Source organism: Hipposideros armiger, unplaced genomic scaffold, assembly GCF_001890085.2.
Source record: "Hipposideros armiger isolate ML-2016 unplaced genomic scaffold, ASM189008v1 scaffold_34, whole genome shotgun sequence".
NCBI classification, from domain to species: domain Eukaryota; kingdom Metazoa; phylum Chordata; class Mammalia; order Chiroptera; family Hipposideridae; genus Hipposideros; species Hipposideros armiger.
The window spans coordinates 3,555,166-3,581,915 of record NW_017731384.1 but is presented as its reverse complement, the minus strand read 5'-3'; the positions used below and the strand labels follow the sequence as shown (position 1 = coordinate 3,581,915).

Below are 26,750 nucleotides of genomic sequence, written 5' to 3'. Positions count from 1 at the left end.
AAAAAAAAAAAAAAAAGTGACACATAGCCCAATAAACCTTTGACACTTGTGCACTCTTCTGTCCGTTTAACCTCTTCAGTTTCATGAATGAGCTTTACCTTGGGGGGTGACTGCTGCAGCTTGTTGGCATTTCCTGAATGCTGCAGTCTTAGAGCCCGCGGAATAAACTCGGGTGCCAATGGATTCAACACGTATGTCTTCTTTAATTCTAAAGCCTCTAGCTGAGCTTTGATCTGTTCAAAAGTGATTCCGTGTAGGCTATTATTTTCATGACACAGGGCAATAAACCGCTCCCAAAATTTCCTACAGAAAAGATAGAAGAATTAGTTCATAATTTCAGTGGATGAGATCACAGAAATGAAGATAAACAACTAAAGATAATTTCAAATTTCTTCCCTGCCATCACAACTGCTTATGTCCAATATTCATCTGACTATGATTCAGGTATTATCTTCCCACTAAATCACAAGACTTCAGAAGTTTGATTCTGAAATTAGAGTCATGTCTAGTATTATAGAACACACAAAGTATGCTATTAATTTTAGCTGATCAATTGCAAGTAGCATGGTTAATACTCAATTATCCACACTAATTTAGGATGATGGGTTTTGCTATCCACATATAATAAGAATTTCAAAACTGATGATAGCTCATTTAAGATTTGAACTTCTGCCCATACTTATATACACATATGTATGTATATATATACATTATATACACATATACACATTATATATCACCCCTCCCCACACACACATACACACACAAATTAAACTAATTTGTATTATAGAACTAAAGTAGCATGGTACTAGATGACTAAGAAAAGCCAACTCAGGACATAAATCTGAGCCACTAAGTAGATAATCTCCTCATGAAGATTAAGAAATAATTAGCTACTCCTATATTTTTCTCTTAACAAATTCTTGTCACAAGCACAAGTTATAACATTAATTGACTAAGAGTTAAATTAATTATGGAAAATACAGGAAGTTGGAATGCTAATTTTAATGTTGATTATTCATTTCCTAATCAAATTAATAACTAGTAAAGGAGAAAAATACATTCAAAACTTGCTGCAATTGTATACTGTTGTCCCTTACATTTTGAAAATTATCTCAATATTAAAATATTAATACATATTACAAAAGACAACATATAAAATGTTTAAAATTCTTAGATGACTATTATAAATAGGCATACCTATCTTTAATATGAGGTTCAAATAATATTTTATTATGCTATAAAAGATATGTGATATGGATTCTTCCCATGTTGGTATCCTTGTGTCCAGGTGGACAGCAGGTAATCAAGGTGGCTTCAAGAAGCATAAATGAAAAGGTTTACATTATAAAAGTTAGTATATGAATGGGAATCAGGTTATTAATATATTCATAGAACTTTGCAGTTTAATTTCAAACTGTTTCTCTTACATATGACTTCTACCACCTTTTCTAATTTTTTAAAAATTAGTTTAAAAAATGGGGTCCAGAAAAAATTCAGGCCTGTATGCCAACAACAGTGAAAGTAAAAATGCTACAAAATATTATTATGTATTCCTGACAATTAGACATAAAGGCTAACAAGATAGTCAGTCATTCAGTTATAGGAAGTGTGTGTTGCTAAGAAATGTACACTAAAAGCTGCCCTTTATGTTTACTCTGAAGGACCCTTAAGAAGGAATCAAGTTTGTTTCTCATAGTCTGATAGCTAAGGAAGGATTATGTTTAATGTAGCACTCAGGATCTAAAATCCAAAACTTTCCCACCCTTTTAATTTAAAAAGCCACAATATTCAACTATATGAATATTTATCACCACAATTCCATATGCTGTATTCAAAAGGAAGAAGTTCTTTTGGTCTAGCTGATAAAATATCAGTTTCACAGAGTGGCATTTAGTATTTGTGTTAAGCGTCAAGACACAGCAAAACAGCAAGGAGAAAATGGATTGGCTTTTACTCAGTTTTTAATACCAATTTCTCATAACGTATTTTCATTTCCAGCTTACAGAGCAAAAATGCTGGAACATGCTCCATTTTCAAGCTACCCTTCTAAACTCCATCCTCAGTTCCTATGCTGCCCTCACTGACCTCAAGTGCACTGAACACGAGTTGAAGTAACACCAAGTTAAGCAGAACCTTCAAACAACTTCACACTGAACGAGAAGCTAGTAGCTTGGTGACAGTGTCTGCAAGATCCCAGGGGTCTCAAAGAAGCAGCTTTTTGAGCTAAAGGACACCATTTCAGTAGTTACACTAAACACTTATTACAAGTTAATCAAGTTAAACTACTGAAAGTACCCTGAAATTTCCATTTCAAAGCTCACTTGTCTTTTAATTAATGCACTGGTATAACAAAACGGTCAAGAGCATGGGTTCTAGAACTAGACTGCTTGGGTTTCAGCTGCAGCTCTGTCATTCATTCAGTAGCTGTGGAACTTCAGGCAAATTGCTAACCTCTCTTTGTACCTCAGTTTCCTGTGTAAAATAGGACATCAATGGTATTATTATTATACTTTATTATTGGAAAGACTCTTATTTCTCACTTTTAAACTTTCAGAGAAATGTATTTTTTTCCTTTAAGAGTTCTTAGTTTTAAAGCTTAAAAATTTTCCTTTTTTTCTCTCTTTGTGAAAGCTTTTTCAAAGACTATTCACTCTGCCCTTGAACTCCCTAATACTTTAATAAAATACTATGCAAGGCATTTCTGTAGCTGGGAGATCACTTGAGAATTTCAACTACACTCAAAATGAAGGTAAGAATTCACCACCATCCTTATTTAAAGCCTTCACCCAGTCTCAGCCCCCTTCCTAAAGCATTAACGTATTATTATGTTAACAATTTTTTCTAGTAATGTTGGTTAGAGAACTCAAGTGTATCTTTACATTGTAGTGTAAGTATTTCAAAGGACATAACCTTACTTTTATAATCAGTGCATGAACACAAAATTTGCTTTTGTTTTTATGCTTACCTTGCTTGTAGGATCATTGATAAAACACTGAAAAATCACTTAATGTCCTTAGATCAGAGAGAGGCAGAGACAGAGAGAGAGAGATAGAAATAGGAGAGGAGGAAATGTATACCTACACATACATATAAATCTCTACACATATGTGAAAGAAGTTTATATCTCACTGAATAAATGAATTTGTTTATGAAGAAATTCAGTGAAAAGGCAGACCTACTCCAAACACATTGGTTTGGAGAAATGAATGACTCCCCTTTGCCGTTCCCTATTTAGTGCAGAGATTTATCCAATGTTCATTACTTTCTGGGAAAGGCAGGGTAACCCAGTGAGAAGAGCTTGGGTTTTGAAGTCAATCTGACATCTGTTTGAGTGAACCACTTAGTAGCTATGTGACCTTGGGCAATAATTTCAACTCTCTGAATCAGGCTACCTATTTAAAATGCAAATAAAACAACCATATTGCAGAGTTCTTGGGATGACTGAACGAGGCAAAGTATGCAAAACACTTAACCTAGCACCTGGCAGAGAGAATGTTGTCAACAAACAGCAGCTACTGTATTATAGTTGTTGGTTTGGTGATGGGGAAGGGAGAATTCACTGCATTCACTTCAGGTTAATAGAAAAATTTCTATTTAAAAATACAACAGGGGCCGGCCGAGTGGCTTAGTTGGTTAAGAGCTGGCTTAAGAGCGCAAGCTCTGAGCAACAGGGCCACTGGTTCGATTTCCACATGGGCCAGTGATGCTGCACCTGAGCTGAGCTGTCGCTGAGCTGCCAACAGGTGGCATGATGGCTAAGCTGGTGTAACAAGATTGCGTGTTCGATGGTGGGCTATACCCACCCGCAACTAAGACTGAACTTAGCACCTTGAGCTGAGCGACCGCCCGGATGGCTCAGTGGCTAGAGCGTGCACTCTTAACAACAAGGCTGCTGGTTCGACTCCCGCATAGGATGGTGGCTACGCCCACCCGCAACTAAGGCTGAACACAGCACTTTGAGCCTAGAGGCCATGAGCTGCCTATGGGAAGCCAGATGGTGACTGGCGCCCTCCACAACAAAGATTGAAGAACAACAACTTGGCTGGTCCCCTTCCCCAATTCCCCAACACTTTTCCCCTCCCCCAATTCTCCAATAAAATCTTAAAAAAAACAAAAAACTTTACAACAATTATATAACTGTTTGCCTTCTAAATGGTGTAATATACACAGTAGTTATTCCTTGAAAATTTGATCAATATTTGAAAATATATATTTTTTTGGGTACATATTGAATGGGGGTGGGGTTCCTGATTAACTCAAACTACAAAAAATTCACTCTATTATTATAGTACCTAAGAATCACATTTCATCCTCCAGGTTTACTTGTATTATAGATTAACTTCTAATGAATTTCGAAAGATTAAAGCATAAATAAATATCCATATGCCTCAACTTTTGGGTTAAAGCCATGATTAAACCGTCCAAATAATATAGATAATTATTCCCATTTAGCCATGGGTCACATGACTTTTTTCTCCCTATACAATGTATCTATCGCTCTGAAAATATTTTGCTTAGCTTATAAATTATTTTGAAGTCCTTGACATACCCCAGCTCAGTAGTAAGAAATAAGCAACCAACAGAGCTGGCTTCAAGTTAAAAATTAGCCCTGGATAATTGTGACAGTGTGGCCTCAAGATGAATCATTCACCTGTTTGCTCTGAGAAAGTAATGGTTTATGTCAGAGAGGAGTGAGAAATGCTGACCTCTTGCAATTCACAGTATAACATGACTCTACAGAAAAGGGTAAGGGTTCTTAAAAAATACTCATGTTGGTAAATGTTTGGAGTTATTTATAAGGAGAGTCCAAAACTAATGTGGCTCAAGACTTCTGTTATACCTATTTATCCCCCTAACAGTTTCGAGTTTGTTAATACATTTCATCCTATTTTATACATGCGTTTTAATATATTAAACTGTAATCAAACTGTATGTGTTCTCACACTGATCAAATGATAAAAACAAAAATGGGAAAATATCACAGCAATATTCTAACCAAATATACTTTCAATGAATAGTAAAGTAACTAAAGCAAAATTCTCAGGAGGGAGGCCAAATTAATATACTTAGTTTTCATTCATTTGTAACTTGAAATTAATATATTCTCTTTCCCAATTTTTTGTCATTAGTGGCTAAAAATGAATGGAAATCCTTTAAAAATATGAAATTAAAGGTATTTTACAACAGAATTGTTTAGCTATACACAAATAAGTCATAAACCATTCAAGTTTGGGGTTTTTTTAAGGTTATTTTTCATAATGTAAGTCACAAATTAAAACTCTACTTGATTCCTCTGTTAATGGTTTTCCCCTATCAAGGATATTAACTTTCTTTTGGAATCTTAAACTCTAATACATGCAGCTTATTCTTAAAGGTCCCAAGTCATTTCTCTTTCCACAGAATACTTTTTTCCTGCTGAAACAGGGAAACAGACAATAAAATGCTGCCATATCTATATTGCAACAGAAAGCTGGTTTAAAGAGGGCCCCTTCCTAACAGCTTTGTCTGCTTTAATTCTAACACATTAAAACAGCATATTCGGAACTGTCTATATCTCTTTCTAGTATTCTGAACTCGCTTGGACAGGTACTAGAATACTTATAAAATTTTAAGTAATCCCCAGTGTATTTCTTTCTTTTTCATAAGAGAATATTATAAATTTCTGTTCAACTGGTTTTTCATTAACGTTAACATAGTTTTTCAATACATACCGGAAAGGCCAAGTCTTACATATTGGCTTCCTATAGTTAAAATCCCTATTAACTAGTTTAAATCAAAAGTGTGTAGAGAAAATTTTTATGTTGCTATTTTAACATTTTAGTAGAAATAGTTCCTATGACTACAATCTAAAGAATACTAACAATGCTATCCGAAGACAAGTGACCACCTCTTCTGTTAAGATTCTTTGGATTAACCAGATACAAAGAATTATTTACACTGAGAAGCCTTGAGAGAAAATGAGTGGAGGAAATTCATCAAAAAAACAAGCTAAAACAATAATGAAGGAAATAAAATGAAGTATCGATATAAAATGTAGTTTCCATCAAAGATACACACAAACACAAAACCACCACCCTTGCATGAGCGGCTCCCTCTTCCTGGAGCACTTTCACCCCAGACATCTGCATAGCTCACTCCCTCACCTCCATCGTCAGCTTCTCAGTGAGGTCCGACCACACTACGCACAATCACCAACCAGCCAACCCCACCCCATCACTCCTACTTCCCCTTAATGTGCACTTTTCTTGCCTTGAACTAACCACATAAAATACTACATAGTATTCTTTTTTTGTTTATTGCCAGTCTGCTTCTCCTCCCCAATAAAAATGCAAGCCCCACAAAGGCAGGGATTTTCGTCCGTTTTGTTCACTGATATATCTATCCTCAGTGGCTAGAAGAGTTATTAGGACACAGTGGACACTCAGAAAATATCTGTTGAATGATGACTGAATGAATGAATGAAGGAATGAATATGCAATATTCATTAGAATAGACTCAAAGCAATATATTTCTGTGTTCCTACAGCAGATCAGGTAAGACTACACCTGATTTTAATTAGCCAAGAGGTCATACAAATAAATGTACACACAGGGATGCAAATTACTCTCCATTTTCCCCTTGAAGGTCTCAGTCAGTAACACATAATTACCTGCATCTTCCAATAGAGCACAGAGCAATGGGATCACCCACCACGGCAACCAGGGATTGTGCTCTGGTGATGGCAGTATTGAGAAGTTTGTAGTTAGATAAAAAACCATAATCTAAGTCCTCTGTGGAATCTTCCAGCAGTTGCTCTTTCTTTTTAATTGGTGTCTGTTTATGTTTACAAGTATGCCTTGTACGTACTGTGCTAAGAAACAAAACTCTGAATTGCTTTCCTATTAAAAAAAAATAAAAAATAAAAGACTTAAGATTGTTATTCTGAACCACTGACAGGATAAAAGCATTTCATTTTTTTAAAAGGTTAATTGCTAAATAACAGGTGTTGGCACGAATGTGGAGAAATTGGAACTCATGCATTGTAGGCGGGAATGTAAAATGGTGTATAAAACGCTACGAAAATAGTATGGTAATTCCTCAAAAAATTAAAGATAGAATTAACATATGATCTTACAATTCCACTTCTGGGAATATACCCAAAAGAACTGAAAGCAGGGACTCTAACAGGTATTTGTATACCTGTGTCATAGCAGCATTATTCACAACAACCAAAAAGTGAAAGCAACCCAAGTGTCCATCAAACAGATGAACAAAATGTGGCATGTACATATAATAAAATATTATTCAGCCTTGAAAAGGGAATTCTGACCCATGCTACAACTGGATAAATCTTGGAAACATTATGCTAAATGCAATAAGCCAGTCACAAAAGGACAAATACTGTATTACTGCACTTATATGGTACACCTAGAGTGGTCAAATTCATACACAGAAAGTACACTAGGGGCTGCGGGAGGTGAAACAGGAGTTATGGTTTAATGGGTACCGAGTTTCAGTTTTACAGAATGAAAAGCGCTCTGGAGATGGATGGTGGTGATAGTTATGCAACAATGTGAATGTACCTAATGCCACTGACCTGTGGCATTTTATGCATTTGTGAACACATAAAAATGGTTAAATGGTAAATTTTATTAAAAATTTTTAAAAATATTATTGCTGAAACCAAACTTAGTGATTATCTGTACACTCAATACACGGACCCTTCCTTGAAGCAGGGTCATCTAGCCTCTCGTTGACCAAGGCGGACACAGCTGATTCCATAAGGAAGCCTATACATCACTTTCAATGCTCTTTCGTACAGTAACACATCTATTCCCTCATTCTATGACAGGTCTCCAAATATCTGAATACAGTGTTAACGTCAGTCTTTAGTTTTCTCTTCTGTAGGCCAAATCATCCTAGCTCTTTCCACCATTCCGGACTCCTTTATGGCAGTTTCTAAACCATTAACTATCCTAGATCTCCTCTGGGTGCTTCCTAGTTTACTAGTAATATTCCTTCTACAATACACACCCAAATTCTGCATGATTGGGACAACACATGATACAGTGGAGCCATTTTCCCCCATGATTTAGGAACTGTTTACTCTTCCTATTGTATATTACCATGAAACCTAAGCTTGTATTGGGCTTTGTTAGCATTCACATCATAGTGTTGCTTCATGTATTTAAAAGCACAAATTTTATAGCAACTAATTACACAAGGACAATTTAAAAGAGTTGCTGGTAACTACTCACTTAGGAAAGTTTATAGATGAAAAACAAGTGCCTTTAAAAATGCATTTAAACAGAACTTGCTTGACAAGATTTTTAAAAAATATTCATGAACAAGTTAGTCCTCAGATAGAGTACAACAGTAGGTGCTATATGCTCTGGTGACTGTAATGATAGCACACAGATAATGTGTGTGGCACTTACACAATTATAGTCATTAAAAATTCATTTATTGTTCTGTACATCTGAAACTAACAATAAAAAATTTTTTTAAAAATTCACTTATTTATATTTCCTTTTATATTTGGATATAAAAATCCAATGAATATGTAAATGAGCTTGACCTTTAATTACCAAATTTGGCACTAAAGAGCTTGGCATGACATGAATACATTACTTGTCCAGAAATGAGAATTTGAGAATTAAAAATCAAATGTGCACCCACTGTAAGACTTAAGCATCTGAATAACTTAGTTCGTGTCAATTAATACTCACCTTGAACATTTAGCACCCTTTCTACATTAACATCAGATAATCTCTTTTTCCGAAGTTCAGCACGTATCCTAAACACTTGATCAGCATACGGGGTCACCACACCGATACTGCCATCGTCTAACTTCCCCCACGCTACTGGCCACTTCCTTCTTAACTCTTCCACACGTTCCACCACTTCAAATACCTTTAAACAAACACACATATACATACCAAAGTTATACAAGTGTTTAGTGAAAAGAACACGGTAACTGAAATAGATGTATAAAGGATTCACTTTTAGTAAATGTCATATAAAATTACCTCTAAATAGGATTAATGCTTTGCTGTTACGAACACAGTAAGAATAAAAACTTTGTCTTCACATTCCAAACAGTAAAATTCTATGATAATACACCCAGTGAAAACATGAAAATCAGAGACAGTGTGATTGGTAATTGGCCCCTCCCCTTTACCCAGCCTCCATTTCTAAATGGGGACAGGTTCAAGTTCCTGTGTAGGAAGGACAGCAGCGACAGGGCCATGGAAATGGCAACCCCATCTAGGGAAAGAGGGAAGCAAGTCCAACACTCCCAGTATTTCTCAGTCCACTCTCTCCAGATCAAGCCAATGAAATCAACCAACAAACCAGAAGATTCCTAGAGTCAGTGCCACTATTAAGTCTCAGCAGTAGGAGGTCTAGCACTGCCCCTCCCCCACTGACATAACTAAGCAGCAGCCTACAGCTGGCACCAAACCAAGCTGGGAACAGGACAGGTTTGGATTGGAGAGACAGACTGTCAGAAGAAGTCACTGCCTCCTAGTGGTACAAGTTCACCTAAGCCATTTCATTAACCCTGCAATAAAGTAACGCCCTATTTTACCCAACTGAATGTTTTAGACACCACTTCCTGGGCTTTCGATTTAGTGCAATCTATCTTAACTCAATGAATGGATCAAACAGTGTCAACGCTTAGCACAGTGGGAAATACAATGATTAATAAAACATGTTCCTTGCCTGCTAAAAGATTACTGTATATTTAGAAAACAAATTCCTAATTAAAATAATATATAAGAAAAGCTCAAAAGAGGGTCAGGCAAGAGTCTAGAGAGGAAGGAGACATTTTTGTAATGTTTTTAAATATTTATTTACTTATTATTTGTTAATAATATCTACTTAAATTTATATTAAACATACTCAATAAAATTTGACAGTTTTTATTCCTTTTGAGAACTTGAAAATTACTAGCTAGGATGGAGATCCCACTTCCAGATACAAATTCAATGAATGACAGAGGCAGACTATAGCCGCCCTTTTGTTATGAGGATATAACAGCAAGTGCATCAATTACAGACTGTCCAAGGACTCTGAAGAGCAAACGGAACTGAAGGCATGGCGCTCTCACTGTGAGGAACAAGGAAGGCAGGTCTGAGTCTACTGTAATAAGGAATAAGACAAAGCTGCCTGTACCTATTTGGTTAGATATGGGGGTAGTTGAAAGTTAGGGAGACATCTCTGCTTTTAGGAACACACACAACGCATAACCATTTCTCTTCTCCATCCCTCTCTTCACTCCCTTATATTCTAGGCAGCATAAAACTGTCGTCAAAATACACAGACTTGCAATGGTGGTGTAAGGAGCCTGCGGAAAACTCCCAGACAGACATCTAATAAGCTGGTCAAAAGGAGCAGACAGGCATTCAAAGTCTCTGGAGGTTGATCAAAGAGCTCCTAAGAAATTGAGAAGCATTTACTGTATTCAACAAAATCGAGAGGAACTCGGTGAGAAGAGTGGGAGGTTGGGGCATTCAAACTAGGGACTGCACCTTCCCCCCTACAGCCCTGTCTGCAGGACTGTTTCAGCAGCCGAGGGGCAGTTCCCAGCCCCCCCGCTCCCTGGGGTGCAAGAGCTATTCCAGGAGGTTTGGGCAACTGGGGAACATCAGCGCGCCCATTTCTCGCAGCTCTGTACTAAAGGAGGCCTATCTATGCTGAGCAGCTGGCAGCAGTCGCTGGTGGTGCCTAGTCCCCTACCTCCGTCTCCCGTTAAGTTGGGAGGATCGGAGTGGGACAGGGGATGAAGAGAGCAGTCTCCCCTTCCTGCACAGGCTGTACTGCAGGGGAGCTGATGCAGTGGGCTTGGCAGCAGGGACAGCTGGCATCCCCCCCCAGCTGCCTAGGACAGGAGACCTGTTCCAGGTAGGTTCAGCAGCCAGTGAATATCGGCAGACCCCCATCTCCCCAGCTCTGGGTTGCAGAAGATCTACACTCGGTAATGGCAGCAGCTGGATGGTGGCACCTGGAGGGCAGCACAGATTCCACACACACGTAACACACAGAGCTCTTGCTCCCTAGGGGTGGCGTGGGTGGGACAGCCAGTGAGCAGTGAGCTCCACATGCTCTCACAGCCACTGCTGCCTAAGTTCTGCCCAGGAGAGGGTCAAGGTAAGCCTCACCGCCTGGCGACACTCTGTCTCTGTCAAGGGGCCACTCCAACTGGATCACACGGTGGGGCAATCTGGGCGCCAGGGAGATGAAAAGTAAAATAAATGAAATGAAAATTCACTATAGGGCCTCAACAGTAAGTAGGTCTTGAAACTAGCAGAAGAACAAATCAGCCCACATGAGGACAGACAGAGATTATGCAACCTGAAGAAGAGAAAGAGAATGAGAGAGAGAGAGACAGACAGAGAGAGCCTGAGAGAAGTGTGCAACACCATTAAGCTCACCACCATACACATAAAGGGAGAACCAGAAGAAGACACAGAAAGGAGTGGAAAATACTCAAACAAATAATGGCTAAAAATTTTCCAAATCTGATAAAACAAACAAACAAACAAACAAAACATGAATCTGCACATCAAGCTCGTGAATTTCAAGATAACTGCAAGGAGATCCACACCCAGACACATGATAGTGAACATGGTGGAAGTCAAAAACAAAAATAAAATCTTGAAAACAGCAAGATAAAACAAACTAATCCTTGATAAAGAAACTCCAATAAGATCAACAGATAACTTCTCAACACAAACACTGAGGGCAATAAAGTAGAAGGAAAGCATATTTCAACATGCTGAAAGAAATAACTCAACCAATAATCTAATATCCAGCAAAACTACCTTTTAAAAATGAAGGCAAAATAAAAACATTCCCAGATAAACAAAAACTGAAAAAATTCCTTACTGGCAGACACGCCCTAAGAGAAATACTGAAAGAAGTTCTTCAGGCTGAAGGCAAGTGACACCAGACAGTAATTCAAATCCACACGAAGCATACTGCTAAAGGTAATTATGTGGTTAATCATAAAAGACAGTATAACAGTCTATATTTCATCTCCTTTCTCCTCTTAACTGATTTAAATAACACTGCAGAAAACAACACGTATGTAACTGCATTGCTAGGCTACCACATAGAGAAATGTAATATATTTGACAATAAGAGCACAAAGGAGGCGAGTGAACACTGACACCAAGATGGTAACTCAAATCCACAGAAAGAAGTGAAGAGAACCAGAATAGGAAGTAAGGTTAATACAGCAAACTCTATAAATATGTACTTGCCCCTCCTTTCTTCTCTCAGGATCCTTAAAAGGCATAAAATTATATAATTATAACAATGTATTGTTGAGTTGTAATTTAAAGGTATACTATGAAAAACAGTAATAGCAAAAAAGGGAAAGAGAGAATACAGAAATATAGAAGTGAAGCTTCCATATGTCATTGGAATTAAATCAGTTTACATCTGAAGTTGATTCAGATAAGTTAAGATGTAGACTGTAAGCCCGAGAGAAACCACTAAGAAAACAACTCAAAAAATTTAGTTAATAAATAATTAAAGTAATTAAAATGTGACATTAGAAAAATGCACTTAATGGTATAGTGCATTTACACAGTGGTATTAGTAAAGGAGAAACAAAGCGTCCAAAAAACACAATACACCAACATACTAAACAAAAAGCGAAAGGCACAGCTAATCCAACTGTACCAATAATAACATTAAATGTGAATGAATTAAAAAATTCAAACAAAAGGCAGTTATTTTCAGGCTAGATTTTTTAAAAAAGCAAAAATATGATGCAATGACATGGTCTAAAGTAGATATACTTTAGATTCAAAGGTACAAGTAAGATGAAAGCAATAGGATGGAAAAATGCACCATGCGAACAGCAACCATAAGTTAGCTGGAGTGGCTATACTAGTATCAGACAAATCAACTTCAAAACCAAAAAAAATGTTACCAGAGATGAAGAGGGACATTTCATAATAACAAGGTCAATCCACCAGTAAGATATAACAATTACAAAAACATACGACAAAGTTCCAGTATAGGGGCTGGCCGAGTGGCGCACTGGTTAAAAGCTGGGACACCAGAGGACCCCGGTTCGGATCCCACATATGAGGGCCAATGACACTGCCCTCTACAGCTAAGATGCTGAACAACAGCTCAACTTGCTGCAGTCGGTTACCATGGGTTACCGTATGTAGCCAGCATCCAGCATGAGCGGCCAGCATCCAGCATGAGCGGCCAGCAGCCGCAGTGAGCGGCCGTCCAGAAGCCGGCGACTGATCTGCCTCGCCCGGGAAGAGCGCAATGATGGTGCCAACTTGGGCCAGTGAAGCAACGTCCTCCACAACTAGACTGAAGAACAAAACGACAGCAACTTGTCTGTTCCCCTTCCCCCAATTCCCCAGCGCTGTTCCAATTCCCCAATAAAAAGAAAATCTTTAAAAAAATACAGTCCCAGTATATACGAGGCAAAAACTATGGTTTTTTTTTTCTATGCTGCAGGTTCCATCAAACCTGATGGATTCATTTTTTTACATCTATACAGCTTTGTCTACCTCTCACACTATCTTATAGTTATTTGTTTCCATAGCACCTCTCTTTGGACTGAATTTCTCAAGGTTAAGAATCATGTCTTGGTGCTTAGTATTTAAATTCTGCTTTTCTTTCCCCCAAACTTGGCATTACATTGAGACCATTTCATTATTGTGGGATACGAGTTCAGTCAGAATCAAGAAAAAACAGATGATCTTTCTCACTATCTTTCATTCTACCATTTTAAGCATGTGAAAGAAGACACAAGTTTAGGCAATAGACAAACACATTATATAAAACTGAAAACCATGTTCCCTGAAGAAAGGACAATTATACAGAGCAAACATGCTATTAGCATTCAGCTCCAGGTTATTTAATTTCTCTTTTAATTTCATCCTCTATTTTAAGTTCCTTGTGATTTTAAGCCTGTAAGACTATATTACTTTCATAATAATGAAATCCAAACCATTCTCAAATTTTATAATGTCCTCTTAAATTTTCATCAGAACCTTTATAAAAGAAATCTCATTTTTCCCCTATTGATGTAACTGGTGCCACTTGCTCTAGAACACAAAATACATCTGAGTTCCACCAATAAATGATCTACCCTCAAGAAAAGTCCAGGGCCGGCCGAGTGGCACGTTGGTTAAAAGTTAGCTTGGGGGCAGGGGACACCAGCTCTGAGCAGCAGGGCCACTGGTTCGAATCCCACATGGGCCAGTGACACTGCCCTCATGGGCCAGTGACACTGCTAAGATGGTGAACAAAAGTTCGACCTGGAGCTGGGCTGCCGTGAGCCACCGTGAGCAGTCATCCAATGGCCGGCGAGCGACTGCCTCACCCAGGAAGAGGGCAATGATAATACCAACATGGGCCAGTGAAGCAACGTCCTCCACAACTAGACTGAAGAACAAAAGGACAGCAACTTGTCTGTTCCCCTCCCCCAATTCCCCCAATAAAATCTTAAAAAAAAAAAGAAAAGAAAGAAAAGTCCAGGACTTCTAGGCAAAAAACATTTTAGTGTCTAAACGTGTCTATTCAAAACTGGGAAAATCTTGCCTATAAACCCAAACAATACCAATACCCCCCCATCAGCTCCAGTGAACATAGATCAGCTCTCACCCGTTGTAGAAAGAGCCTCTGGGGCAATACTCGCATGCCTCACAGTTTTGACTGCAGTAACTCACGAGGCTGAGGAGAGTGACTGACCAACCAAGCTATTGTGGTGAAGTGCAAGGTGACTTCAAATTTCTCTAAAGTTACATGTTTGATATTTAAAGGTCACACAAATCTTATCTTTGTATTTTTTTTAAATATGGAAGATATTTCTCCCCCCCCCCAAATTTTTGAGTAAAATTGACAATCCAGGAAGATGCACCTTCTTTGTCCTATAGTTTGTGGGTTTCCTGGGAAACACACTTTGTCACCATGAAGGAACTAGTAGTCCAGGGTGCAAAGCTGAGCCTCCCACAAACATCAATTCTGCCTTGAGATCAAAGTTAGGGATCAGCTCTGACCCCTGGTGTCACAGTAGGACCACCAAGCCTTCTGGGTTTCAGGCTTGCCTCTCCCTGTTAGGACGCTCACCCCTACCATGGCGGGTTTCCTAGTTTCCAGGCTAGTGGTTTCCAACCTGAGTGTAAAAGCAATGAAGGGAGACCCTAAAGTTATTTGTCTATATTTCAAACATTCAAAGAAAAGTTTACCTTTTAAAATTAAATGGCACAGACTAACTAAAATGTCAAGTTTCTTTGCTTTTGGCTAGGATTTTATCAAGTGGGTACTATTGATTTTCTTGTACTGACTTATAACTACAAGCCTCTGATCAATTTTTAAAAGGAAAGGTGAATTACTTACATAATAAAAGCCATCTCTTTGAAAATAAAATGGGTAAAGCACGGGACTCAAGGAACAAAGGAAGATGGATATCAGATCAAGAACCATTCCCTCAATGACCAACATGCACACACCGCCCCTCTGGGTTCCTGAAGTCCAAGCTCCTCTCGCTGTGACGGCCAGAACTTAACTGAAGGGTCTCTGCCTGGCCCTTAAACATTTCACCAGGTCTCGGTTTGCTGCCTGACCAGACACCTCATTTGAGTATGCACTATAAAATGTAACCATAGTCTACGTTTCACGGCCAACAAAAATAATCTGTATGAAAATAATACTGGCTTTTCTTTTACATTGAACCATATATTTTGTATTTTATCATAAGACAAAATGTAAAATCAAAGTCTTCGTTTGCCACAGGAGAGTCATCTTAACAAATCAATGTTATACATGAAAGAATAAACTTTACATACTATTTTCATGTAAATGAAGTCAACACGCAATATGATGCCAACTCAAAGTTGTAAATAAACGCTCAAGAAGGTCAGGATATGTGACTGTGAAATGTTAACAATTTGTAAAAGAACTAAGGTACCTCTGCATTATTATAAAAAGCTGTGCTGTTTTTTTCTTGCACATCTTCCCCTCGTGCTGTAAAGAAAGTGAGTGGATAGAAATCCTTGTGTGCTGGTTGCTTCCCACTGGCCATCAGTTTGCCCTCGTAGAAGAGCTCTGAAGTGTAACTGCAGAAAAAGATCACAATAAATAAATAAAGAGTAATCTGGCATGAAAATTGTATTCACCCATAAGAAAAAAAGAATATCAGTCAATCCTAAAAATGTTGCTTTCTGTCCATGATTAATTTTAATCCAAACATCTAATACCAATGAGGCCAAGATTTTCTCCACAATTAACTACAACATTAGCAACCGAGTAAGCTCCTGGTATACATACCATTGCTAAACCATTGATTTAGGTAAGGTACGAAGCCAGAATACAAAAAGTAAAGAAATGACAACAGTTCAATACTAGATGAGAATCTTGCTCTACGACAAAATACGCTGGCCAGTATGTTTTCTTGGTTGATACACATTTTTATTTGTGTGAATCATATACAAACACAGAGACATACAGGCACTGAAACAATATATATAAGGGAATTCCAGTCTTCAACTGTAAAATGAATACTCTTTACTGATGAAGATACTGTCTAGTACTGGGCTCATCAGTGACTCCAGCAATGACTGGCAACAATAAAACAGCAATCCTGTTTTGAGTTATCAATAAAAGCCATACTTAATTCAATCTATAGTTTAACATCTATCCTATTGCTTTCAGAGAAACCTAAAAATGGTTTTCGCATGACTGACATAATCAACATTATTAAATTATACTAAACTTTAAAACACTGTAAGTTTTTGACGGGCGTAGCGACTGGAAAGGAGCACAAACGGACTTTTAAGAACACCGGTAATGTTCTGTTTCTTGATCTGGATGCCAGTTACATGGGTATGTTTGCTTTATGACTATTCACTGAGCTATCACTCAAGATATTTTTACTTTTATGGATACATACTATATTTAATAGAAACCTTTAAAAACTTTATTACTAAGTTTCATGGTTTTCCTTCCTTCCTCTCTTCCTCCCTTCCTTTCTTTTAAAACAGACTCCTTTGTATAACATAGCAAGACACGATATGCAAACCACTGTATGGTTTGTCCATATGTTTGTATATTACATCATGTAGCTCTACCTATCTATTGCATATTCAGTCACAGAAAAATATGCCATAGCTAGTGGAACCTAACATTTTAGTTTCCAGAATTACCCTATTTTGTGAAAAATCACAGCTCGGGCTTTTGAAGTGTTCTTTTACAGACATAAAATTAAATATAATTTGTAACCCTAGAGACACCATATAACTCTGCTGGAAATAATCGGTCCCTGGTGACAGTGCTGTTTTGAGCTACTTCCCACCAGACCACAGGAAGGGTGACACAGACAGGGTAGTTCACACCTACTTGATAATGGCTTCATGGGAGCGGTAGTTCTCACAGAGGAGGATCCTACATGGAAACTCGGCAGGATAATGCTCATAGAGTCGATCAAGTAATGAAACATGAAGGTTTCTCTCCCTGGCAAACTCGCTGTAAACAAAAGGACTGAGCTGTAACAGACAAACATACAGAGAAAATTTAACTAAATATACAAATCGTATTTTTTTAACCTACTTATTTAAAAAATTCCACTTTGCTGAAACTTCTGATGTCCTAAATCTCAACATGCTGAACACTAGAATAAGCAGAATCAAAAATATTTTCTGGGCCGGCCGAGTGGTGCAATGGTTAAGAACTGGCTTGGGACGCCAGAGGGCCCCGGTTCGGATCCCACATATGAGGGCCAGTGACATTGCCCTCCACAGCTAAGATGCTGAACAACAGCTCAACCTGGAGCTGGGCTGCTGTGAGTTGCTGGCAACGGCATAGGCTGCAGCCCCTGTGGCAGTGGGTGGCCATGGGCTACCGTATGTAGCCAGCAGCCAGCGTGAGCGGCCAGCAGCCACAGTGAGCGGCCATCCAGAAGCCGGCGACTGATATGCCTCGCCCGGGAAGAGCGCAATGATGGTGCCAACTTGGGCCAGAGAAGCAATGTCCTCCACAACTAGGCTGAAGAACAAAACGACAGCAACTTGTCTGTTCCCCTCCCCCCAATTCCCCAGCACTGTTCCCATCCCCCCAATTCCCCAATAAAAATCTTTAAAAAAAAAATTTCTATGAATAATTTTACTACTATAAAGAACTAGGCTAAAATTTCCAACTTTTCATTTCAATATATCCACAGTGACCTAGAGTTTTTACACATAGGTTAATAAAGGGCTCTTCCAAAGTAATCATAAAGAACTATTACTTCAGTAATTTCAGAAATACAACCCATTGCATCATTGGCAGAGTCAATCAGTTATTTCACTAAAATTGATCGACTATTTCAAATTGTGAGCTGGTCGGGTATTTAGCCTATGAATAAAATGCTTTTAAATAATTAGCAAAATAACCTCCTTTATCTCATAAAGTATAAGAAACCATTCCTGAGTATACCTTTGACCGCCAAAGAATAAAATTAAACTACTTTCGGCAAAGATATAAAAACAGAATTTGTTCCTCTACATTCAACTCTTTCCTGGATGTCCTGACAGCTACAATACTACATAGGTTCAAGCTTCATCAACAGTTGCAGAAGAGATATGTAGAACAGATATTTTAATAGAAAATTTCTATTTCTCTTTCATATATAGGTATACAAATGCATAAAATCAGACATGTTCTTTGAGACTTTGACCACATTTTATTTAATTAAGCACTTTGTTTCTTATGATAGTGAAAAATTAACCCTTCAGGAAAACAAATGTTGGAATAGGAATTAGGGAATCGTAGGAAGGATAACTTAAGTTTGCTTTATAAAGAATCAAATAAATATGTTGTCGAGAACTGAACTTAAAACATTGATAAACATGAAAATTATAACACTGGTAGGCTCATTCATTCCACTCTCTATCCGAAGAATAAAAGTGGTGGGATAGGAATGTGTCTTCAGAAACACCAGTATTTTTCATTATTAGTACAGAAATATTTAAACTACTTAAATTATAACACATGGCACAATTTCATTGGATGTTTTATAAAGTAGAATATTATGTCAAAATAGAATTCAAAATTCCCTTCAGTGTGATGACTCAGAGGGTAATACTTACCTGCATGTGGTCACCAGCCAGGACAATCCGAGTGTTTTTCGTTGCTAATGCTAGAGGCATAATGGTTTCACACTCCATGGCCTGGGCAGCTTCATCTAATAGAATGTGCGTAAAAAACCCTACAAAGTACAGTAGAAACACAGTAAAGCACGTTACAGCAGCAATAAAGGTAGTTTTATGTTTTGGTTTTTTTTTCTTTTCTGCTAAGGGAAGAGTTTAGTGTGCTAATTTAGGAGTTGTGAGTACTTTTAATGCTAATCCTCAATTTAGAAAATCGTCAATTTAAATCATTATTTAAAAACTAGAGGTTAAAAGGAATAGCTATTTTACTCAATTATAGATATGTAAATGGCATCTGGTGCTACAGGCCCCAAGACTAACAGTTGAATCGGTATATTTAAAAATATTTTAGAAGTACAAGATAGTGGCTTTTCACCAAAAAGAAGGGCTGGCAACTAAGCATGGATAGGCCCAAAGTCCTTTCACTATTTATTCAGTAAAACACCAAAAATAAAACAGTGGAACTTTATAAGTAACTTTAACCTAAACATGAATATTAGACATTAAAATAAAGAAAATCATACTCAAAATCTAATATAAAGGAGAAAGTTACAATCTAAATTTAAAATCAAAGGTTATCTATTAGCAAATTCACTAATTTGATCGTTTAGATTTATTGTGTTGTGTGTGTAATTTTTTTTAGTCTAAGACCCTACCCTGGCTGAAAAAAAAAATCACCAATCTGCAAAAAGAAGTGACTACTAACAAATGTCAAAAATGTACATTATCAAATGTCCCCCAGAGGCAAACCTACAGCTGGAGGCATCCCACGTGCTGGGGGGGGGAGGGGCAGAGCAATCTGCACAGAAAGGAGGACAGGTCGCTTTGCCCCTAAAAGGGGGGAAAGAGCCAAAACTCTCCTTGCTGTCTCAGTGTGGAAAAAGAAATAGTTGTCCCCTGCTGCCAACTTACTGGGGGCGGGGGCAGGCAGGGAGGCTCTTTTTACTAACAATAACAAAGAATGCAGCATAGTTTCTTAACAGAATGATGAGTTATAAATCTCTTGGAATTAACCCATTGTGAGGTGGCCCAAGAACCTAACCTCTATTTCTATCCCTATTTCTGTGAATATCAACAAGTTCCAAACAATCAGTTTATACAACCTTCTGATGCAACTTGTTTTCAGGTTGAAACTTTCAAATAAATCTTATTGACTGGCAATAATAACCCTCATCATCATCCATTCAAAAAAATGGATATGGTTGACAATACAAGTATTAATAACTGCTGTCTATTTACCGACAGGGGCCCAAGCATGATATGGACACGTGCATTTTTCTCTCTGTTGAGGAGAATTTGTGGATTTTGTGCTACAAGACTAATTAAGGAAGATGATTAAAAAAACATACGATTAAATTGGAGGAAAAAACTGAGACTAGTGGAAAAAATCTACTGTTTTCATTAGATAAGATTTTAATTAAATAGAGCTAGGTTTGAATCAAGAACTGGATAAATCATGAAATTGTTATAGCTACTGCTTAAGCTAGTAAAAAGTACCTTGAATTCATTACTGATTTAGCCTGAGCCTTGGTTATCTTATCTGTAAAATAACCCTTCACAGGGTTGATATGAGAATTAAATGAAATAAAGTATAAACAATGCCCATAGCAAAGCACACAGTCGACTTCTAACATGTAGTCTTGATACTCAGGCTCTTCAAAGCCATTCTTTACTCTTTCTCAAGAAACTATAATGTTTAGGAGGCTTGGTTGGGAATTTCATCTAGGTAGCAAGTATGCAGAGTATAATCATAAAGTAATGAGACTGATTGTTAAATAAACATACCAAAATTTACATTTCAAATAAGTGTGGTTCCATTCAAAGAAGTCAGTTGGGAGGAAATATAACTCATTCCAATGATGCAGTCACTGTTCAAACATTTTTGAAACTCTGCTTTTGTAACTGCCCTCACCAGCCAGCTATGAGCTGCATGCACAAGAAAATAAGTCTCATTACTGAGAGGCACATCTCTCGCCCTCTCCCTCTCTTTCTTTTTTATCCCTTCTGGTATTTACTGCTCAGTTTGATCACCTACCTATTTACCAGTCTGAGAAAGACTTACAAGTCTCAGAAGGATTTTGAAGCTTTTCTAAAATTAAATCTACTCTCAAAAAAAAGAACATTTGGCCACCATTCATTCATTTAAGATAAAGAGAGGTTTATCAAAGGCCTCCAGGTGTCTCTATCCTGGGCCAGGTGCCAGGAATACAAGGTGAAGAGAACAGTCTCTACCTTCCAGGATGTTCAAAAGAATTTCTCACTGGCTCTGAAAGCAATTTCAAAAGGAGAGAGCAAAAAAGTGTTGAGCAATGTTAACAATTATGACAGTAATAAATGAATATTCTTCCAAAGAAACTACCTTAAGGTGATACCACTTTTAGATGGTTAAGTTCTGCCATATTTATCAGAATGTCTTGTCACCTTGTATCTATACTTCATATAATATTAGTTTGATTTTACATAGTTCCTATAGTTATATGTAATTATCTTAATGGAATGTAAAAAAAAAACCTGTCATGATTGTTGTCTCTACATCATATGACACAGAAGCATCTTACAACAAAAACTTGAAAAAATTGTAAAAAACACCAACACTGTCCAAATTTGAATTTTTCACATGATCAATAGTAAATAAATACCATCTGATCAATTAGAGAACAGAATAGCAGTCACTAAAATGTCTAAACTAGGGGTTGACCTTTTTTTTTTTGGTAAACGGCCAAGTAATATATATTGTAGGTTTTGTTGGCCACAGAATCTTTGTTGCAACTACTCAACTAAGCAGTTGTAGCATAAAAAGCATCCATAGGTAATAAATAGGGAAATAAATGGATATGGATGTGTTCCGTCAAATAGAATTTTATTTACCAAAACTGACAGCAGGCCCGATGTGGCCCACAGGCTGTAGTTGCCAACCCCTGGTCTAAACTGAATGCAGAGCCCTAAGCATTCAGAGACCCCCCTCTCTGTGTCTGGAGTCAGCATACCAGGTTCAAGGTCCAACTGACAGAGGTACTGGGAAGTATTCAATGTAACAACCACCACTCGGTGTTTAAGAATATCTTCTTTCTGTGGCATCTGAAAGGTGGAATGTGCGCTTGAGATCAAACAGTACTGATGCACAACTGGGTGAACAGTCTTTACCCAGCGATTTCTGAAATATACCCTATAAAAGAAGATAATATTTCCTATTTATATTTATTAATATCTTACCAGTATCTGATTATCAAATTATCAACATTATTATTTTAGACAATATCTGAAAATTAACAAGTAAATCTGATAACTGTTAACATTCTACTGGATTAGAATTTAACATACAACTGTGACTTCCCCCTACCAAAAAAAGATTCAAACAGAAAGCATATGCACTACCATAAAATAAATATCTAATAATTTTTGGCTCAGATTGATCTTACAATAGAATGGAACACAAACTTGGGAATACCGGGATGGGAGAATTGCACACACTTTCATAAGCATTATTACAGTTTAAGTTCAAAGCACTCCCACTGGGGAATTACTTTCTTACCAGAAATTCTTACAAAAAAGTACTTAATTTCTATTTTAATTATCTGTGCTCATAAATAGTGAACTGCATACTTACAATAGAAATTTAAAAAGTTATCTGCAGTTCACTTTAGAATATATTCTTATACCTATATTTAAATAGACCTCTATCTAAGGTTCTAGAAATTTAAAAATAAATATAAACTTTGGACAATTCGAAAATCTTAAGAAACAGGATCTCTTTCACTAATTGCAAAAGAAAAATATAAGTAGGCCTCAAGCAATAAATTACTAAGATGGTACAGAAACAACCCATCCATCTGTCTATAACCTACCCATCTCTAACTCACCCATATAACGAAGATGTACTGGTTGTCTGCTACGCTCAAGCACAGAGACAAATCACATGGCTTGCAAACTTTCATAAAGGCTTTAGTTACTCTGATTTTAATGGAAAGCCAGCGGAGAGTTCTCACAGGCAGTTAAGACATGACTTATGTTTTCAAAGGGCCACTTTGTTTCTTTAGACAGAAGACAGAGTTTTGGCCAGGGGGTACTGGACAATGGTATGCTGGTAAATGTTGAACAGCCACCTCTGGGGTAGGGGTGGGGACTGATTTGTGTTGGCTGATTTCTGAGGTATAAAACCTACTACTATGGTCAATTTCAAGCTACCAACATAATGTCATAGAACATGAACTTGGGAAGATATACACATGATTGGCTCTCACAAGCCAACACAGGATAGCTGCAACGCACCACTGACTGGCAGAGAGACGGGACGGAATCAAGGAGTCCAGTTAGAGGAGGTTGTTGTAAGGATCTGGACAAGGAAAAAACGATAACTTGGACTATGCTGGTAACAGTGGAGATGTGAAAATGGTCAGATTCACTGTACACTTTGAGAGTAACGCTGACAGAATTTACTGATGAACTCGACGTGACATTTACAAAGATGATTCCATTCCTTTGAAACCACGTGAATGCCAGTAGTGTTTACAGAGGTGGTGAAAGGGAGAAACAGATCTGGGGTGAGAATTGAGAATTCAGTATTGGGCGTATTCATAATGGACATCCAAGTGGAGATGCCCAGTGAGCAGGGGGTATATACGGTTGGAGTTTAGAAGAATGCCTCGGACAAGAAAGATACAATTGGAATAATACTTAAACATTGAGCCTAGATGAGATCACCTGGAGAGTAAGTGTAGATAACAAAGAAACTAGTTGGAAGAATGACTGATGGACCATGCCAACATGTAGAGGCTGGGAAAAGGAGAGGGATACAGTAAAGGAGAGCAGTCAATGGAACAGGAAAGAAGTCAGGACAGTCAAAGGCAATGAACTTCCACGGCACTAAATCATTTGGACAATTTCTGGGCCCATCAAGTTACGTGACTTCCTAGCAGCAAGTCCTGTGGTCACCCCCTCCTTTAAACACTCAGCTTCCATGACTCCACCTTCCCCTGCGGTCCTTCTACCTCTCTAGGTTAGGGTTCCTCCAGGATTAGTCTTCATTCACTCCCCTTCTCTAGCTCTGTTCTTTCTCCTAACCATCTCATCCAGGCCCGTGGCTTCAATTGTCACCATTCACCTAATGACTCACACATGTTTCTCCCTTCAGCCAAGACATCACCTCTGAGCTCCAGAATGCATATCTAACTCTTTCTTTAACATCAATCTCTTCTAAAATATTTCAAAGGCAGCTCAAATGCAAAATGCACAAAAACTAATCTCATGATCTTCTAAAATGTGTTGTAACCCTCCATGAAACAGTTAAAACTGGCTGTCTTCTTTAAGCAAAAAAAAAAAAAAAAATGTATTTAATAAATGTCCCTAAAGATAAACTGTAATAGAAGAAAGTAAAGAAATGTATTTTTAAAACATTACTATGAGAGCCGGCCGAGTGGCGCAATGGTTAAGAACTGGCTTGGGATGCCAGAGGACCCCTGTTCGGATCCCACATATGAGGGCCAGTGACACTGCCTCCACAGCTAAGTAGCTGAACAACAGCTCAACCTAGAGCTGTGCTGCCATGAGTCGCCGGCGACCGTAGGCTGCAGCTCCTGCTGCAGTGGGTTGCCATGGGCTACTGTGTGTAGCCAGCAGCCACAGTGAGTGGCCGTCCAGAAGCCGGTGAGTGATTTGCCTCACCCAGGAAGAGTGCAGTGATGGTGCCAACTTGGGCCAGTGAAGCAACGTCCTCCACAACTAGACTGAAGAACAAAACAACAGCAACTTGTCTGTTCCCCTTCCCCCAATTCCCCAGCGCTGTTCCCATCCCCCCAACTCCCCAATAAAAATCTTAAAAAAAAAAAACATTACTATGACAGCAAGGATTGTAAACTTCTAAAAGATGAAAAAATTTTAAATATGTTTTAGGGGTTAATAAAAAATATTAATCAAATCAGCAAAGCTGAATTTACTTTTAAATATATGAAAAATCTCATTTTGCAAACTATCTGAAAAAATCATTTACAAATGATTCCATTAATATTAACTAAAGTATGTGTATTTAAGCATAAAAATTACTAGAAATTAAACTCCAAAATAGTAGTAGTATTTATCTCAGGCTGATGAGATTATTTTTAGTCTTTGTTCTTTTCTGTATTTTCCATATTTTCTTGAAAAAAACATTTCATTGTAAAATTGAAAACGTGATTTAAATAATTCATTAAATCTAACACCAAGCACTGCTTCTTCCTCAAAGAAAAAAATTGAAATTGAAGTTCTAAATCTCACTACTAACTTTTTAGTAATCACCTTGGAAAGCTACCTCAAGTTGAAGCTAGCAAAAATCCAAAATTTGATCATTTGGTCTATATTTCCTTAAAAGTATAATATTCTAGTGCTGACTTTAAAAAGATTTAAATAATTTCTATGTACTTTCATTTTGTGCAACATTTAAGGTAGACACACTGTTTATAAGATTATTTAAAACACATTAAGAACATTTCCTAAAATTGGAAAATTGATAGTGACCAGTGACTCTTTTAAGCTCATAGTATAAAATGTGACACCAACTAAGTAATTTACATATTTCTAGAAACAAACCATCCACATATGAAGTATATGATACTTAAACATAAGAGATTGTCTGGTAATGTAACATTTTAATTGATTGAAATTTTATTCATGTATTGAATTCATATGCAATAAACCCCCCAAAATGCTATTACTTAAGATACTACAGAATCCGAAAGATCTGATCCCAAAGAAAATCTGTCTCTTTAAAGATCTATATAAAATAACAAACATCTTCTATTTGCCCAGAAAGCAGTAAATGCACAGACTTTCTTCATAGATAATCTCTACCTACTAAGTGATAACTTTGCCAGAGCCAGATACTGATCTTCAGAACCATACATAGAAAGAAACTGTTTTCCTCTCTATTCCATTTTAAAATCTAATTCTAAGGAAGAAGTAAAAACTGAAACTAAATGTAATCTAAAATGGTTTCTACAACCTCCATCCCCAAATATTTTAAGCTTGACCCCTGGCAACTAATAGAATTTTATACATTTTAACCATAAGTATGCATATTTAAACATATGTACTGTATTAAGTATGTAATGTTGTTGACTATTTTCACACGTTTACCAGGGCCCACTCTAAACATACTGTGAAGAAGACAAACTTCATCAGTCTTACTCCATAGACACCCCATCTTCAAGGTCATATGTAGATCCTTAGTGCCCTCTTGTGTTCTTCCCTCTGCATCCTGGGACAATTCAGATAAAGCTGCTCTCCCCAAAGTGCGCAGCCATTCTAATGTTCTCTAATCCATCTCCCATACCTCTCAAGTTTATTGTCCATTAGGAAAATTATAAATTAATCTGAGCTAATGTAATAATTGATGGAGCTAATAAGTCCTAACATTTCAATGCATTAATCCTCGTAGGAAATACAGTCACAAGTTAACGCCTTTCCCAGGGAGAAAAATTATTGTGAAAATGCAAAGCCACACATAAAAAAAAAATACGCGGAGAAGTCAAACCTTTAGTTATTTTATTTCATTTACTAAATGAAATAACATAAAATTTGAATTTAAATATGTTTAAATATTTTTCCATCTTGACAGAACCACTCTTGAGA

General features: G+C 37.5%; 1 protein-coding gene across 4 annotated transcripts in view; it reads right to left on the bottom strand.

The window, feature by feature from the left end:
- HELZ (helicase with zinc finger) overlaps positions 1-26,750 on the bottom strand; it is a 157,944-nt gene that overhangs the window by 54,769 nt on the left and 76,425 nt on the right. For all 4 annotated transcript variants that reach the window (XM_019637764.1, XM_019637763.1, XM_019637762.1 and 1 more), the window contains 7 exons: positions 22,136-22,314; positions 19,089-19,207; positions 17,362-17,507; positions 15,935-16,082; positions 8,712-8,895; positions 6,653-6,881; positions 99-303 (listed from right to left, as the gene is read on the bottom strand). In XM_019637764.1, coding sequence (XP_019493309.1) covers positions 99-303; positions 6,653-6,881; positions 8,712-8,895; positions 15,935-16,082; positions 17,362-17,507; positions 19,089-19,207; positions 22,136-22,314 — 1,210 coding nt within the window. The remainder of the gene's footprint in view (positions 1-98; positions 304-6,652; positions 6,882-8,711; positions 8,896-15,934; positions 16,083-17,361; positions 17,508-19,088; positions 19,208-22,135; positions 22,315-26,750) is intronic.